Source organism: Anomaloglossus baeobatrachus, chromosome 1, assembly GCF_048569485.1.
Source record: "Anomaloglossus baeobatrachus isolate aAnoBae1 chromosome 1, aAnoBae1.hap1, whole genome shotgun sequence".
NCBI lineage: Eukaryota > Metazoa > Chordata > Amphibia > Anura > Aromobatidae > Anomaloglossus > Anomaloglossus baeobatrachus.
In genome coordinates, this window is record NC_134353.1 from 857413239 (window position 1) to 857432017 (window position 18779).

The 18779-nt window shown below is 47.2% G+C and overlaps 1 protein-coding gene across 1 annotated transcript in view; it reads right to left on the reverse strand.

Moving 5' to 3' along the window:
• The window catches only part of WDR41 (WD repeat domain 41), a 71867-nt gene extending 64169 nt beyond the window's left edge, over nt 1–7698 (reverse strand). Inside the window, exons 1-2 of the mRNA XM_075325624.1 lie at nt 7512–7698; nt 3987–4102 (exon numbers count right to left, since the gene is read on the reverse strand). Of these exons, the coding sequence (XP_075181739.1) occupies nt 3987–4102; nt 7512–7559 (164 nt within the window). The 5' untranslated portion in view covers nt 7560–7698. The remainder of the gene's footprint in view (nt 1–3986; nt 4103–7511) is intronic.
• Between the last annotated feature and the right edge of the window lie 11081 nt (nt 7699–18779).

The window sequence follows — 18779 nt, forward strand, 5'->3', positions numbered from 1 at the left end:
TGGCGGCCGGATGCGGTTTTTGCCGCAGGACACCGCATCCGGCGTCCATAGGCTTGCATTGTAAATCACGCCGCATTGCGCGGGATCTGGCGCGATGCGTTTTTTTCGCTGCACAAAAAAACATGCCAGGCAACGTTCCATCTGGCCGCCGCATGGGCTAAATATGCCACATCCGGCAAAAAACAGACGAAACGCAAGGCCATGCGGCACAATATGGCGCTAATGCAAGTCTATGCGGAAAAAAACACAACCGGCGGCAAAAAAAAACTGTTGCGTTTTTTCTGCAAAGCGCCGTATTGTGCCGCTCAGCAAAAAACGGATGTGGGAAAGCAGCCTAACTAGAACATACTTTGGGCATTGAGTTTGTGACTTTGTATTTTCAGCACGTAGCGTTTTTCCTCTTCGGTTTCCTTTTTTTGTCAGTGGGTAACCCAGAAGTCAGACTCACACTGATCATACAGCAAACAGAGCCCATCCAAAGGGGTAACGCTGCAAACCCCTCTACAGTATGGTCAGATTTACTGGAGGTCTGCCAACATGGACGTTGTAAAACATCTGTAATGTTTCCCTGGCAAAATCTACATGTATGCGGTGTGAATTTAGCTGCTGATTTCACCTTTTGCATTACAATGGATAAAACTGCAGTGACAATCCATGGCACTCCAGCAAGGCTGTGTGCACACGGTGCGTTTTTTGCAGCGATTTTTCTTCAGATTTTCAGAAATTTGCAGAGATATCTTAATATCAGCAAGGTCTATGACAATACTAAAGTGCTGTGAATCTTCCTTTCAGATTTTGTTGCAAACAAAAAAAAAAAAAATCTCCAGCATTCTCAATTCTTTCTGCGTTTTTACCATTGAAATATGTAATTACTTACCGTTAATGTGTTTTTTCGGAACCCATGACAGCACCACGGAGTTTGGAGAAGAGAGAGGGGATCTGCCCTTCAAGAACAGGAATCCGGTTGAATAAAAGCGCGGTACCTCTCCCATGCATCAGTTGGATTACAGAGCATGAGAGGACCTCTATGTAGACATTGTTAACTTAAACCTTCACCGAACACCCAAATTAACTCTATACACACCGTCTCCATTAAGTTTATATATATAGAATTAAAAAGAAAAAAAAAAACACCCACATCGTGAAGGGAGGGAATCTACAGGTGCTTTCATGGATTCCAAAAACAAAACCCATTACCGGTAAGTAATTACGTATTTTTCCTTTCATCCATAACAGCACCACGGAAAGAATTACAGAGAACAGGGAGTTTTTAGGGAGGAACCACAGCCCGAAGCACCTTCTACCAAAGGTGAGATCAGAGGAGGAAGATAGAAGGAGAAGACCATGTTGCCTCCTTTCAAATCTGCTCAATGGACACATCGGACTTCTCCACCCAGGAGGTTGCCATGGCTCTTGTGGAGTGAGCTTTCAACCACTCAGGGATAGTCTTTCCTACCGAGGCATAGGCTAAACTAATGGCATCTCTAATCCACCTGGCCAATGTAAATTTAGAAGCCCTACGTCCCCTTCCTCTGGCCCTGAAAGGTGATGAATAAAAGACCTATCTATTCTCCAGGACTTTGTGGCCTCGAAGTACATTATCAGGCACCTCTGTACCCCTAATGTATGTAGCTTCTTCTCCTTCTGACTCTTGGGGTTGCTACAAAAAGATGGAAGAACCACCTCCTGAGACCTATGAAACTTGGATGCTACTTTAGTGAAATATACTGCATACGGTCTCAAGATGACTCTATTGTCCAGAATCTAGGTAAAAGGAGGCTCTACCGATAAGGCTTGACTTATCACTTACCCTACGGGCTGATGTTACTGCTACTAGAAAGATGGTCTTGAGTGAAATCAGCTTAATTGATAACGCCGGTTCAAAGGAAGGCTCAGTTAGGGCTGACAGTACCAGACTTAAATCCCACGGAGGCACCCTCGCTCTAGCTATAGATGCTGATCCAGAGCGGGTTTTAATAAACCGAGAAGATATGTATAAAATTAATTTGGATGTTCAGTGAAGGGTTAAGTTAACAATGTCTACATGGAGGTCCTCTCATGCTCTGTAATCCAATTGATGAGTGTTAGAGGTATCGCCCTTTTATTCTGTAGGTTTCCTGTCCCTGAAAGGCAGATCCCCGCTCTCTGCTCATCTCCGTGGTGCTGTCTTGGGTAAGGAAAAAAAAAAAATCGATAAAAATGCGTAACAAAATGCTGCAAATCGCGGCAAAAATGCACGATTTTTCAGCAGCATTTTTACTGCCAGAACATGCAGATTTGGGTGCAGATTGTCTGCAACCAAAGCTACAATGTGTGCACATAGCCTAACAGAGGCATGCCCTAAACATGCCATTTACTAGCATGGTATCATAGATATGTTTACTGCATATCCTAACCAGATCCACATCAGAACATAGAAGTGCGTGAACTTAAAGGACAGAATAGGTGACAAATGTCTGATTTCTCCCACAAATCAGTATAACAGGGACTAAAGCCTGGGCTAATCCACAGGAAGCCCGCGGCTGGGACCTCCACTTATAAGCTAGGGGTATGGGGTCCCTTTTTAAAGACATGTGGGTATAATCAACATTTAACCCACTGAGCTTCCCCAATTGTCAAGTGAGTAAAAATACAGAAGTGCTGCATGCCCCTCTTTTAATATGACTATGCTCCCAATTTAAATACAAACAAAAAAGAAGGTATATACAGTGAAAAGTGAATGTGACGGGGGTCTCCGAGCCAAATCCCACCAGTTCTACATCACTGACACTATGAACTGTAAATGGTAAAATTGTATTTGGCGACTGAAAATAAATACAGTGGAACCTCGCTTAACGAGTAACCCAGTTAGCGAGTATTTCGCCTAACGAGCAAGGCTTTCTGTAAATTTGTAACTCTGTTTACGAGAAAGCCTTGCTATACGAGCAAATTACTCACCGCACACACTTCCGGTTCCGTACATCCACCGCGCTCTAACCCGCACTTGCAGTCCACACAAACACACACAAGCATGCACAAACACACACACACAGACGCACGCACGCAGATATACATATATGCTCACCTTACCTTCCATTCCCTCGCCGGCTTCCTGGAACTGGCAAGTATAGGGTAACCAAGGCGCCCGATGTGGGACCTTCCGCACTCAGCGCGCTGACGTCAAAGGCAGGAGCCACTTGCCTCTGATTGGCCAGCAGGATGTGTATCCGGTAACCATCGTGACGAGGGAGGAACTTCCCCTGTCAGGCGCTACTCAAAGGCAGCGCGCTGGCCAATCAGAGGCAAGCGGCTCCTGCTTTTGACGTCAGCGTGCTGAGTGCGGAAGGTCCGGCATCGGTCGCCTTGGTTACCCGATACACGTCTTCTACGGGCGAACTGCAAGTTCCAGGAGACCGGCGAGGGAACGGAAGATAAGGTGAGAATAATCTGTGTTTGTGCGTGTGTGTTTGTGTGTGTTTGTGTGTGTGTGTTGGCACAATAGTGCACCAGGATGGGACATTTAACAAGTTGTGGAACGAATTGTCTGCATTGCAATGATTTCCTATGGGAAATCTTGCTTTGCTAGACGAGTAACTTGGTTAACAAGCACAGTCCCAGAACGGATTGTTCTCGTAAACCAAGGTTCCACTGTACTGCGTTTCAACAAAACCATAGCACGAAACCAATCATGAAGTCAATGGAAACCATTACTATAGCGGAGCACATGCCCATGGCCATGTGGTTGGATCAGAGTGGTAGGATTCCTTGGGCTCACACGTTTCTTTCCAGTTTACACACCGATATGTCTTGCAAACCTGCAAGTGGAAAAACCTGTATATGGCTACTTCGATGTGTGACTCTTCCAAGTACACTTTATAACTTCATAAACATGGCGTCCACACCCATCTTCATATATTAAAAAGTATTTATGCCATGAAATAGCCATAGAGTAACACCCCCCTTCCCCCACCCCAGTATAGCAATGTTGAACCTAGGTCCCATCTCACCTGTTGTCATCTATTTGTACCAGGAACCGCACAATGTCGTGGTGGGCTTTCAAGGCTGTAAGCTCCGTGTATGGATTTTGGGTCTGTTCCTCCCCAATGTTAAATACAGCCGTTTTCTATAGGAAGATGAAATGGAACAAAGGTTAAATCCAATTGAAATCATACAGTGAGAATGAGAGGAGATTTCCAGGATCACAGAGCTGTGATGTGGTGTCCGGCTCCGCTCTGTATAACGCAGCGATCGGGGTTCAATACATGGAACACGAGTAAGAGGAAATGATATGGATAGAATTAAAGTGCCGAAGGATGGGGTTATACAGGGCTCGACATTCAGAGAAGTGCAAAATCTGTAGCAAAGAAACAAGGATTTTTATCAAAAAAACGGGAGCTTTCTGTGTGCACTGTGCATAGGCAGAAAGCTGCCAATCAGTCCTGGAGGCAGGGTTTAAAAACCTCAATAATATGGAGGACAACATGGCAGCAGCTCTACTGATAAAATCACCATTTTATCAACAGAAGATTATTAAAACTACAGTAAGCAGCGCAGGAAGTGGAGACTCGCTGGAATCAGGTGTTCGGTCTCTCTATTAGGTGGTAAAAACCTTGTAAAATGCAATTCTGCCATTGTTTTTTTGATTTAAGTTGATGGCAAAAAAGACTTTGAAAAATGATTCTTCAGATCAGTACAAATACAGCGATAGCAAATTTGCATTTTTAAGTGGTGAAAAAAAGAAAAAACGAAAGTTTGTTAAAAATAAATAAATAAATACAATAATAGTTTGCAGTTGTCGGCAATTTGCAACATCTGGAACAATTTTAGTTTTCCATTAGTAAAGGTAGGCGAGAACTTGTCTTTTTGCACGAGCTGACGGTTTTAACGATACCAATTTGCGGAACACATGACGTATTGATCGCTTTTTATTGTTTGTTTTTTATGGAGGTCTGATGACCGAAGCCCCACAATTCTTGTGTTTGATTTATTTTCTCTTTATGACGTTAACGATGTGAGTTAATTTTATACTTTGATACACCCAAAGTGGTACTAGATATGTTATGTTTTAAAATTTTGTTTTAATTGGTGGAAAAGCGTGTAATTCGGATTATTGATCCTCTGATTGCTTGATCTACTGCAATACAAAGCATTGTAGTATAAAGTGTAAATCACGGTCCACCATGAAGCCAAGCTACAGGAGAATGAAGGGGGCTTTCCTGAGGCCCCTGTAGCCCTTCATTCCCACCACACATGATCACACTGTCTAAATGTCACGGTCACAGATTGGGAGCTGATCTAAACAGTAAACCAGCAGCTATGGGAGCTCAGCTGTCAGAGACAAGTGCCAGCTGTACATCGCTGGCAGTACATCACTGCCAGCATCTGCCACGCCAGGAGCCTGCTGTACATCACTGCCAGCATCTGCCGTGCCAGGAGCCGGCTGTACATCACTGCCAGCATCTGCCGTGCCAGGAGCCGGCTGTACATCACTGCCAGCATCTGCCGTGCCAGGAGCCTGCTGTACATCACTGCCAGCATCTGCCGTGCCAGGAGCCTGCTGTACATCACTGCCAGCATCTGCCACGCCAGGAGCCTGCTGTACATCACTGCCAGCATCTGCCACGCCAGGAGCCTGCTGTACATCACTGCCAGCATCTGCCACGCCAGGAGCCTGCTGTACATCACTGCCAGCATCTGCCACGCCAGGAGCCTGCTGTACATCACCGCCAGCATCTGCCACGCCAGGAGCCTGCTGTACATCACCGCCAGCATCTGCCACGCCAGGAGCCTCCTGTACATCACCGCCAGCATCTGCCGTGCCAGGAGCCTGCTGTACATCACTGCCAGCATCTGCCGTGCCAGGAGCCTGCTGTACATCACCGCCAGCATCTGCCACGCCAGGAGACGGCTGTACATCACTGCCAGCATCTGCCACGCCAGGAGACGGCTGTACATCACTGCCAGCATCTGCCACGCCAGGAGACGGCTGTACATCACTGCCAGCATCTGCCACGCCAGGAGACGGCTGTACATCACTGCCAGCATCTGCCACGCCAGGAGACGGCTGTACATCACTGCCAGCATCTGCCACGCCAGGAGACGGCTGTACATCACTGCCAGCATCTGCCACGCCAGGAGACGGCTGTACATCACTGCCAGCATCTGCCACGCCAGGAGACGGCTGTACATCACTGCCAGCATCTGCCACGCCAGGAGACGGCTGTACATCACTGCCAGCATCTGCCACGCCAGGAGACGGCTGTACATCACTGCCAGCATCTGCCACGCCAGGAGACGGCTGTACATCACTGCCAGCATCTGCCACGCCAGGAGACGGCTGTACATCACTGCCAGCATCTGCCATGCCAGGAGACGGCTGTACATCACTGCCAGCATCTGCCATGCCAGGAGACGGCTGTACATCACTGCCAGCATCTGCCATGCCAGGAGACGGCTGTACATCACTGCCAGCATCTGCCATGCCAGGAGACGGCTGTACATCACTGCCAGCATCTGCCATGCCAGGAGTCGGCTGTACATCACTGCCAGCATCTGCCATGCCAGGAGACGGCTGTACATCACTGCCAGCATCTGCCATGCCAGGAGTCGGCTGTACATCACTGCCAGCATCTGCCATGCCAGGAGACGGCTGTACATCACCGTCAGCATCTGCCATGCCAGGAGACGGCTGTACATCACCGCCAGCATCTGCCATGCCAGGAGACGGCTGTACATCACCGCCAGCATCTGCCATGCCAGGAGTCGGCTGTACAACACTGCCAGCATCTGCCATATCAGGAGACGACTGTACATCACCGCCAGCTTCTGCCACGTCAAGAGCCGGCTTTTATTCACCGCCAGCATCTACCACGTTAAGAGCCGGCTGTTATTCACCGCCAGCATCTACCACATCAGAAGGTGGCTGTACATCACCACCAGTATTTGCCACGTAAGGAGGCAGCTCAACATCACCGCCAGCATCTACCACATCAGGAGCCGGCTGTACATCACTGCCAGCATCTGCCACATCAGGAGCCGGCTGTACATCACTGCCAGCATGTGCCACATCAGGAGCCGGCTGTAGATCACTGCCAGCATGTGCCACATCAGGAGCCGGCTGTACATCACCACCAGTATTTGCTATCCCACGAACCAGCTGTTAATCACAGCCAGCATCTGCCACGTCAGGAGGCGGCTCAGCTCCGGAGCCCCTTCCACACCTGCCGACCCCAGTACTGGTAGATCCATTTGCGCTGAGGGGTGACGGTGCGTCTCAGGGGACAGCCACACAGGACAGCACTGCTGTGGATTTCCAATGTCCTGAGCTACACCCAATACATAATATGCTGTGTCTCCGCCATCCTTACTACACTAGTATGTGACAGCTATGCCTGGGGGCTGCAAATACCAGGGACCCATCAATACCTGACGTGATGTCTAAAGTCTATGGAACACCCAGATCCCCTCATATACAGGTCAATGCGGTCCACCATAACAATATATCCCCAGCCACCACACTGCGGCCATATTACCTCTGCCCCGGCCTGAGGCTCTCTGCTGCCCAGCAGCCACCGGAGCATGGCGGATACCGTCCCCTGCCCGGGTACCTCCTACCCGCACACCGAATACCGAGAGGATGTCCCGTACTTCCCGGCAGGCCTAACAAAAACATACAGGCCCGAGTCAGCAGTGGTTGTTTCCTAGCAACCAGGCACAGGACGCTACAGCGAGCGGCAGGAACCAAAACACGTCCAGAGAACGGAAAGCGAAAGCGCTGAATGAGGGGAATATCCGACTGAAATGTGCAGAAATGAGACGATGCTGAATGCCAGCTATAAAGATACATTACCGTGTGTCCTATCCGCAGCCTGAGACTATCAGGGCATGATGGGAGTTGTAGTTCTACCACACCTGAAAAGCCACAGGCTGGGGCTGCTCCAGAGTCTGTCCACACTGTGCACTGGTGATACTCCATCAAGTGTGTGTCCATGATATAAAAATTGTTTAAAAGAACAGAGAGTCCTCAGTGGTTGATACCTTTTAATGGCTAACTGAAAAGATGGTAATAATTGCAAGCTTTCGAGACTACTCAGGTCTCTTCATCAGGCTTGGTATAACACAAAATCTGAAGAGTCACGTATTTATACACAACAGGACTTAGAATAGTGCAGTTTTTTTTTTTTTTTTACTGCACTATTCTAAGTCCTGTTGTGTATAAATACGTGACTCTTCAGATTTTGTGTTATACCATGCCTGATGAAGAGACCTGAGTAGTCTCGAAAGCTTGCAATTATTACCATCTTTTCAGTTAGCCATTAAAAGGTATCAACCACTGAGGACTCTCTGTTCTTTTAAACAATTTTTTTATCTCTACTGGCTAACACGGTACAAAGATATATTTTACTTGTCCATGATATATCACGTAGTGATCAGTCCCAGAAAAATATTTTTTGATGCATTTTTACTTTTATTTTTGGTCATTAAATGCGATAATCAGGTTTTCCAAATGTGAGGAAAGACTAAAGAGAAGTTATAAAGTAAGGACGGCCATTACTTGTCTCTCCACTGTGCCCCGTGCTGAAGTGTGGGTGTCCGTGCCCGGGGTGAGGCCAGTATTCTGCACCCCCCAATAGCGGACTCCCCAATCCTTATTGAGTGTGTGTGCAGAAACGTTTTTATTTTTCCGTCAATATAGCCATATGAGGGCTTGTTTTTTGTGGGACGAGTTGTACTTTTGAATGACACCATTCATTCTGCCCCATATTGTCTGGAAAACGAGAAAAAAATCCAAGTGCGGTGAAATTGCAATAGAAAGTGCAATTGGACGATTATTTTATTTTATTTTTTTTTTTTATTTACTTTGTTCACTATATGATAAAACTGACCTGGCAATATGATTCCCCAGTTCATCTAATGGATGCACCAATTCTGGGGAGGATTCAGGCTGCTATTTTTAGGCTAGGGAAGGCCCAATAATCATGGGCCTACCCAGCCTGAGAATACCAGCCCCCAGTTTTCCACCTTATCTTGGCTTTGTATCATAAATTTTGCTTTTATTTTGCAGCCACTTCGCTTTTACTACCAATATTTTATAGCACTTAAATTCAGGTCCACATAGACATATATGGGGTTCGGGGTCAAGTCTGGTCCCAAACCAGACTTTTGTTTTATGTCCGGCCGGATCCGACGAACCAGAACATCTGAGGGTTCGCCCATCTCTAATTTTGAGAACTTTGAGGGGTGCAGTTTTTATGGTATCACTTTTGGGTATTTTCTGTCACCTTTTAGTCACCCTTCAAGACACTACATATGTGAAGTGGTCACTAAAAGAAATTTTGTTGGAAAAAAGAGAAATTGCTGATAAATTCGGAAACCTTCTAACTTCCTAACAAAAAAAAAATATTTAAAAAATTGTGCTGATGTAAAGTAGACATGAGGGAAATGTTATTTATTAACTATTTTGTGTGGTATAACCAGTGCTTTTTTTGTAAAAAAAATATTTGCTGGTACGCAAGGCGAGGACGAGGAGCTGGGGGGGGGGCGCTGTTAGGCGCCGGCGTCCAAGATTGAGGAATTGAGGAGGTGGGGTGGGGGGTGGGGAGGAGGGGATCTGTCACCCGGCGGCCGAGTTTGAGGAGTGGGAGGGAATGCTGTCGTTGCTGTCGTGCTGCCGCGAGATCCTGTGCACAGTTTACTACATACTACATACAGTACTGTATGCTGGAGAGAGAGGCAGGGGGTGCAGAACTACAAGGCTCAGCATACTCCATTCACTAGTGTATGCAGGAGAGCAGACAGCAGCTGCCAAACTGCAAGGCTCAGCATCCTTCAGCCAAGACTGTATGCAGGAGTTTTTTGCCCAGAAACCTAAAATGTGAAAAAAAATGACGTGGGCTTTGCCATATTTTTGTATGCTAGCCAGGTACAGCAGGCAGGTATGGGCTGCCCCCAACTCCCAGCTGCCTATTTGTACCCGGCTGAGAACCAAAAATATAGGGAAGCCCTTTTTTTAATTATTTCATGAATTTTATGAAATAATTTAAGAAAAAAAAAATGACGTAGGCTTCGCACAAATTTTGTGTCCAGCCAGGTACAACTAGACAGCTGGGGATTGGAATCCTCAGCGCAGAGTGCCCAAGCTTTCTGGGCACCCCTGCTGCGAATTGCAGTCCGCAGCCTCCCCAGAAAATGGCGCTTTCATAGAAGCGCCATATTCTGGTGCTGTATCCAACTCTTCCAGCGGCCCTGGAGCTGGGTGGCTCGCTGGGTAATAAGGGGTTAGGGCAGCTGTATATTATCAACTGGCCCTAAGCCCGAAATTCATGGTATCACGCCAATATTAGACATGGCCATCATGAATTTCTAGTAAAGATAAAAAAAACACAACACAGAAAATATTTTTATTAGAAAGAAAACACAACGCAATTAGTGACTCCATCTTTATTGAAATAAACAACCCCCCTCCGCAGTAATCCTGGGTCAAGGGTCCCGCGCCGTCCAATCCGGATCCAATATCATCTGATCGGTTTGCTGGAAGGCAAAGCAATCAGATGATGTGTCAGGTTCAAGGATGTGAATCACATCACACATCAGCTGATTGTATAAAAGCCGGTAATACAATTAGCTGATGCATCAGTGCAAAAAAAAAACTACTAACCTGTCTACAAACTCCCGAGACATGACTGATCGCTCCAGGAGCCGCCAGTAATCAGCTGCTGCAGTCACCTCAGAGCATCACCTGATCGCTTAAACCAGCTGGGCTGTAAAAAGCCACTGGACTTAGACTGTCAGCTAATGCCGTAGCATGACTGCATCAGCTGATTACCGTCAGGTCCTGAAGCCGATCAGACGTGTACCGGGAGGCTGCACACCGGTAAGTGTGATTTTTTTTTTAGTGCTCCCGCTTACCAGCTGGGAGTGGACATGGTGCCGGTGGTAGCAGGGGGAAGCAGGGGGGGGGTGAGCACTGGGGGACCCGATCGCCGGTGGCAGGAGCAGCACAGTGATTACAGGGCAGGTGGAAAGGAGCGGAGGTCGGTGGGGGGGGGGTTGAATCGGACGACGGGGCGCAACGGAGGTCGGGGGGGAGTGGAACACAGCAGAGGGGAGCAAATACCTTACCGGATGGCAGCATATCGGGGTGACCGGCCGTGACCGCGATCTTCAGCGTCCATGAACATCTTGAAGAGGGCGGGCACCCACCGCCCCTCCACATCTGATTGCAGGGATAGCGTCACATGGATGCTAGCTCCAATCAGATCGGAGGGGGGGAGACACAGAGGTCACCCTGCTCCAGCCAATGGCTGATGATATAGCAAATTTACAAATTAGCCATGTGAACAGAGCCAGAGGTGCTTATCCTCAGCGCTCTTCAGATTTTCCGGTACGCCATACCAGCGCGTACCACCGCAAAAAAGCAATGGGTATAACTCTCTGGTTTAGGTCTGTTTCATACGTCAGTGAAAAACAGACATTTTTCACTGACGTGTTAAAAACGCATATGTCCCTCCGTGTGCCGTGATTCATGGCACACATGGGTTGTCCATGTGCAATCCGTGATACGTGATCCATACTCCGTGTTTGCCAATGGAGATTAACTCACCTGTCCCCGCTCCTGCTGTCCGTGGTGCTGAAGAGTCCCACGATGCAGCATCCGGCTGCCGCTGTGTCACCTCTGCAGCAACTTCCGTAAATTAATATGTATGAGAATAATTAGCCGGGCAGGAAGCAGCAGTTAGCAGAGCTGAAGACAAGCAGTGCTGGAGAAGGTGAGTTAAAAATGCTTTTTACTTTCAATGTCCGTGTTTTTCTGCTACATGTTTCATGGATCACACCATAGTGTGGTCCGTGTGACATCAGTGATGCCAGAAAAACGGACATGTCTCCGTGTGGAGCACATGGACACGTGTGTATGCCGCACGGAGACACGGTCAGTGAGAAATCACTGATGTGTGAGCAGACCCATTGATTATAATGGGTCTGCGTATGTCCATGATTTTGGTACGTATAAAAACTAGCACATACGTACCAGAATCACTGACGTGTGAAAGAGGCCTTAAGGGCATAAAAATTAAAAGTATGAAAATTGTGAAATTTTCACATTTTTGACCAAATTTTTATTAAAAAGCGGAAATCATGTAGACCAAATTTACTACTAATGTGAAATACATCATCTCACGAAAAAGCAATCTCAGAATCAGTGGGATCTCTTAAATCAGTCCAGAGTAAGGCAGGCTTTACACGCTGCCACATCGCTAGCAATTGCTAGCGATGTTGAGCGCGATAGCACCTGCCCCCGTCGCACATGCAATATGTGGTGATTGCTGCCGTAGCGAACATTATCGCTACATCAGCTTCACACGCACATACCTGGTCGGCGACGTCGCTGTGACCGCTGAACAATATCTCCTTCAAGGGGGAGGTGCGTTCGGCGTAATAGCGACGTCACTAAGCGGCCAGCCAATAGAAGCGGAGGGGCGGAGATGAGCGGGAGGTAACATCCCGCCCACCTCCTTCCTTCCGCATTACCGGTGGAGGCAGGTAAGGAGATGTTCGTTGTTCCTGCGGTGTCACACACAGCGATGTGTGCTGCCGCAGGAATGACAAACAACATCGTACCGGCAGCAGCAGCGATATTATGAAAAGGAGCGACGTGTCAACGATCAACGATTTTTGACGTTTTTGCGATCGGTGATCGGCGCTCCTGGGGTTTACACGCTGCGATGTCGGTAACGGCGCCGGATGTGCGTCACTAACGACGTGACCCAGACGATATATTGTTACCGATGTCACAAAGTGTAAAGCCCGCCTTAGTACCTCCATAAAGTGACACTGATCAGAACTGGAAAATGAGGCTCGCAGTTTGACCGTACCCTGAAAAAAACACTATAAAATATGCTCAGCTGTTTTCGTAGCCTTCTTTTGGTATGGAGTGGCATCAGAACAGAAAAACCTGAAGAATGGTCAGCTCACTTTATACATTTTGATATTCTGAGGAGCTGCACGACTCACTCCAAAATTTGCCGTAGACAGAAGTGCTGCGACGTTTCTCGAACATCATGCAGTACTTGCTTGTTTCCAGCAGGTGGTGCTATACTACAATATAATGAAATTCATCTCAGAAATGGGTTTATAACACTGGTTCATTGGGAGACCACAAAGTATGAGACCAGTATCCCAGTCCAGTGATGGTCTCTGTACATTATAAGGTGCCAGCAAGTATGGCAGTATATGAGAATAAGGCTACATGCGCACACAAACTGCAACCAAAACTGCACCTTGTCACAGAGAGCCTGGAAAAGTAAAAAGAAAAACAAAACTCTTGTAATGTAGGTGCATAACAGAATAGCTTGGGGGGTAAATTGTTTTGGTTTTTTTCATGTCCAGTACAGTGCAGCAGCTGCAGGCTGCAACCCTCAGCTGTCTGCTGTACCTTGGCTGGTTATGAAAAATAGAGGGGATCCCAGGCTTTTTTTTTAATTATTTGATTTATTTTTTACAAAAAGTATGACGTGGGGTCCCCCCATTTTTCTAATACCAGCCAAGGTACAGCAAACAACTGAGGGCTGATATTATTAGGGTGTGAAGGGCCATCATTATTTGACCCTTTCCAGCCGAACACTAGTAGCCAACAGCCGCCCCAGAAGTGGCCAACAGCCGCCCCAGAAGCGGCGCATCCATAAGATGCGCCAATTCTGGCACTGAACCCAGCTCTTCCCGATTGCCCTGGTGCAGTGGCAATCGGGGTAATAAGGAGTTAATAGCAGCCCATAGTTGTCTCTAAGCCCTAGGTTAGTGATCTCAGGCGTCTATGAGACACCCCACATCACTAATCTGTAAGTGAAAGTAAATAACCACAAACAGCCAAAAAATCATTTATTTGAAATGAAATAAAAAGTCCCCTCTTTCACCATTTTATTAACCAGAAAACACCCCTCCAGGTCCGAAGTAATCCACACGAGGTCCCATGGTCACTCAGCATGGAAAGATGTCTGACTGCAACCAATCACAGAGGGTGGGAGGAGTGAATATGTATGAGGCTAATGAGCAGGTCTAGAAGAAGATGGGAGCAGTGTGACAGCCGGTGATCGGTGAGTGTGTAGTGTTTGGAGAGAGAGAGCATGAGAGAGAGAGACACTGACACCGACACGCCAAAATCACTCCAGTATTGATTTTGCCATTCTGGAACTAAGGCCTTGTGCGCACTAGGCGTTGTTGCCGCTTTTTTTAGCGGCGTTGTTTACCGCGTTTTTGTGCTGAAAACGCAGTGACATTGCTTCCCCAGCAATGTCTATGGGTTTTCATAAGTGCTGTCCACACACAGCGTTTTTTTGTAGCTGCGTTTTTGTGGTGACCACAAAAATGCAGCATGTCAATTATTTCTGCGTTTTTCACTGCGTTTTTCATCTATTGAGTTCAATGAGATGTTCAACAACGCAATGAAAAATGCATATAGCTGCGTTTCTATGACTAAAAACGCAGCTATAAACGCAATGGGTGGGCAGTAAAGTGACGTGTACAGGAAGAGGATTCCTTCTGTTGGTAAACACAGAAGCATGAATCCTCCCGGTACCGTCACCGCTGCGTCCACCTCCCGTCCTGTGCATGTCAGCTCCGTGCGGCGCCATGTCTGGGCGGGAGGTGGAGGCAGCGGTGAAAACAAAAGTGAACAGTAGAAAAAAAAAATGTCATATATACTCACCTGTCTGCAGGGTCCCGGTGCCATGCCCGCTCCCAGCTCCTGTCCCGGTACCGCCGCTCTGGCTGTGTACAGTCTCCCCGGGGCAGGACCTTGCTTGCAGGACCTGGCGGTGGATCACCTGATGCAGTCACCTGACGCATCAGCTGATCGTAGTCTCGCCGGCTTTTTCGCGCCCGGCCGGCTATCAGCTGATCCTGCCGTCAGGGGACTTCATCAGCTGATTACCGGCAGCTCCTGCAGCGATCGGACAGGATCAGACTCCTGTCCAATCGATCGCTGCAGGAGCTGCCGGTAATCAGCACAGCACATAAGTGAGTATTATTTTTTTTTTTCTACTGATGCATCAGCTGATTGTATAATCGGCTTTTATACAATCAGCTGATGTGTGATGTGATTCACGTCCTTTAACCTGACACATCATCTGATCGCTTTGCCTTCCAGCAAACCGATCAGATGATATTGGATCCGGATTGGACGGCGCGGGACCCTAACCCAGGATTACTGCGGAGGGGGGTTCTTTATTTCAATAAAGATGGAGTCACTAATTGTGTTGTGTTTTTATTTCTAATAAAAATATTTTTCTGTGTGTTGTGTTTTTTTTTTTTATCATTACTAGAAATTCATGGTGGCCATGTCTAATATTGGCATGACACCATGAATTTCGGGCTTAGGGCTAGCTGATAATATACAGCTAGCCATAACTCCATTATTACCCAGCTAGCCACCCGGCATCAGGGCAGCTGGAAGAGTTGGATACAGCGCCAGAAGATGGCGCTTCTATGAAAGCGCCATTTTCTGGGGTGGCTGCGGACTGCAATTCGCAGTGGGGGTGCCCAGAAAGCTTGGGCACCCTGCACTGTGGATTCCAATCCCCAGCTGCCTAGTTGTACCCGGCTGGACTCAAAAATTAGGTGAAGCTCACGTCATTTTTTTTTTAATTATTTCATGAAATTCATGAAATAATTAAAAAAAAAGGGCTTCTCTATATTTTTGGTTCCCAGCCGGGTACAAATAGGCAGCTGGGGGTTGGGGGCAGCCCGTACCTGCCTGCTGTACCCGGCTAGCATACAAAAATATGGCGAAGCCCATGTCATTTTTTTTTTCTTTTTGGGCAAAAAACTGCATACAGTCCTGGATGGAGGATGCTGAGCCTTGTAGTTCTGCAGCTGCTGTCTGCTCTCCTGCATACACTAGTGAATGGAGGATGCTGAGCCTTGTAGTTCTGCAGCTGCTGTCTGCTCTACTGCATACACTAGTGAATGGAGGATGCTGAGCCTTGTAGTTCTCCAGCTGCTGTCTGCACTCCTGCATACACTAGTTCTGCAGCTGTCTGTCTGCTCTCCTGCATACAACGAACATTTTGAAATGACATCAGACCTTTTTTTTCATCAACAATCTTTAATGGCATTGTGCACTGATTAAAAACGCAGTGAGCAAAAACGCAGCAAAAAACGCACCAAATCGCGGCAAAAACGTGCGTTTTTGTCGCGTTTTTTAGCCGCGGGTGCGTTTTTTGAGACAAAAACGCACATAAAAACGCAGCGTGAAAAAAACGCCTAGTGCGCACATACCCTAAGTTGGTGAGCTGCGTTTTTGTTGACAAAACCAAGGGTAAAACATATGCAAAACGCACCAATTTGATAGCATGTGTTTATCCTTGCGTTTTTGATGCCCTCATTGAGTTCAATGGTTGACAAAAACTCAAGAAAGAATGAACATGCTGCTTCCTTTTTGTCACAAACTTTTGTAAAAAAAACCGCTGACAAATAAACTGCAACGTGCGCACAGCAAATCTGATTTCTCATAGACTTTGCTGGGAAGTCAAATGTCAAAAAGTTCTGACAACAAAACTGCACCAAAAAACGCGACAAAAAACACAGCGTGCGCATGTAGCCTAAATGTACAAGATGGCCAGTGCTAGAGGAGGCAGGGGATTCCATGTAAGAATCTATTAGTCTATAGGTATATGTCAGCATTGTGTTGTACCTTTTTTATATATCGGTTTGTTTGGGTTATATATGAGCGAGCAGGTAAGTGTGAGGTTATTTTTATGCTTTATAACTCTATATGATTGTTTTCTGTGCTCTGCCCTGATAATGTCTCAGTTGTCTGTGTCTTCACTTCTGCTTTCTGTATTGACAATGTCTTTCCTTCTTCTTAGGGGTACTTTGCACGTTGCGACATCGCTAGCCGATGGTGGCGATGCCGAGCGCGATAGTCCCCGCCCACGTCGCAGCTGCGATATCTTGTGATAGCTGCCGTAGCGAACATTATCTCTACGGCAGCTTCACATGCACTTACCTGCCCTGCGACGTCGCTCTGGCCGGCGACCCGCCTCCTTCCTAAGGGGGAGGGTCGTGCGGCGTTACAGTGACGTCACACGGCAGGCGGCCAATAGAAGCGGAGGGGCGGAGATGAGCGGGACGTAAACATCCCGCCAACCTCCTTCCTTCTGCATAGCCGGTGGAGGCAGGTAAGGAGATATTCCTCGCTCCTGCGGCTTCATATACAGCAATGTGTGCTGCTGCAGGGACAAGGAACAACATCGTACCTGTCGCTGCAGCTCACCGATTTACGACGCTTTTGCGATCGTTTATCGGTGCATCTAGGCTTTACACGTTGCGACGTCGTTACTGGCGCCGGATGTGCGTCAAATTCGATTTGACCCCGACGACATCGCAGTAGCGATGTCGCAACGTGCAAAGTACCCCTTAGGCCTCGTGCTCTATTGAGGTCACAGTAGATTGTGGCCCCGATTCATTTTTATACACCAGTCTTCATAACTGAGTGCTGGAGTGAGATGCATGAAATTTTTTTGCATAGTTACATAGGTTGAAAAAAGGCCTGGGTCAACCTTTCTCCACCAATTATACATTTTGCCACTAAATGATTTGTAACCGACAATGTTGTGTACTGAGGAAATCATCCAGCCCCTTTTTTTAAAAGCTGTTATAGTATCTGCCATTACTACCTCTTGTGGTCGGCATTCCACAGTCTGACTGCTCTAACTGTAAAGAGCCCTTTCCTATGTAGCTGCTGGAATTAAATTTCTTCCACTCGCAGTGAGTGCCCCCTTGTCCTTATACTGTCTTTGGAAGAAATAAGTCATGCGTCAGTCCTTTCTATGTACCACACATGTATCTTATATATAAAGCTGAATCTGTGTATGTATGTCCGGGATTGGCATATGCACCGTCGCTGCTACAGCCACAAAATTTTGCACACTCACACGTCTGGACCCCGAGAGGGTCATAGGCTATGTTGTGAGGCAAAATTTTAACCCTGTATGTTCCAATTTACCAATCAATTTTGCCCCTACCTACATAATGGGGAAAAAGTGAAACGAAAAGTGTATCCGCACCATCGCATTTACAATCACGAAATTTTGCACAGACCCAGGGAACATCGTAGACTATGTTTTGACAGGAAAATGTAATCCCGCGCTTTACAGTTACTCTCCAAAAAACATGCCTCTATTAAAGTAAATGGAGCCTGGAACTACAGGTTATTAGTAGGAGCTGTGATTGGTTGCTATAGGAACAAAAGACATTCATAGTATAAGAAGCTTATATGTGAGGTAATAAGATGTCGGTGGGGAGACGGATAGAGAGAGACAGACAGAGAGACAGACAGAAAGACAGACAGAGAGACAGACAGAGAGACAGACAGAGACAGACAGAGAAAGAAATAGAGAGATAGAGACAGACAGAGACAGACGGTGAAAGAGACAGACAGAGACAGACAGGGAAAGAGACAGGCCTGGAAAGAGACAGACAAAGACAGACCTGAAAAGAGACTGACCTGGAAAGAGACAGACCTGGAAAGAGACAGACCTGGAAAGAAACAGGTAGGGAAAAAAGAGACAGATGGGGAAAGAGACAGATGGGGAAAGAGACAGACAGACATGCAGACAGGGACAGAGACAGGCAGACAAGGAAGGAGGAGACAGCCAGAGAGACAGACAAAGATAGATAGGGAAAGACACAGACCTTAATAGAGACAGACGGGGAAAGAGGCATAGAAATAGAGACAGACAAGGAAAGAGACAGGCAGAGACAGGCAGACAGGGAAAGAGACAGACAGGAAAAGACACAGACAA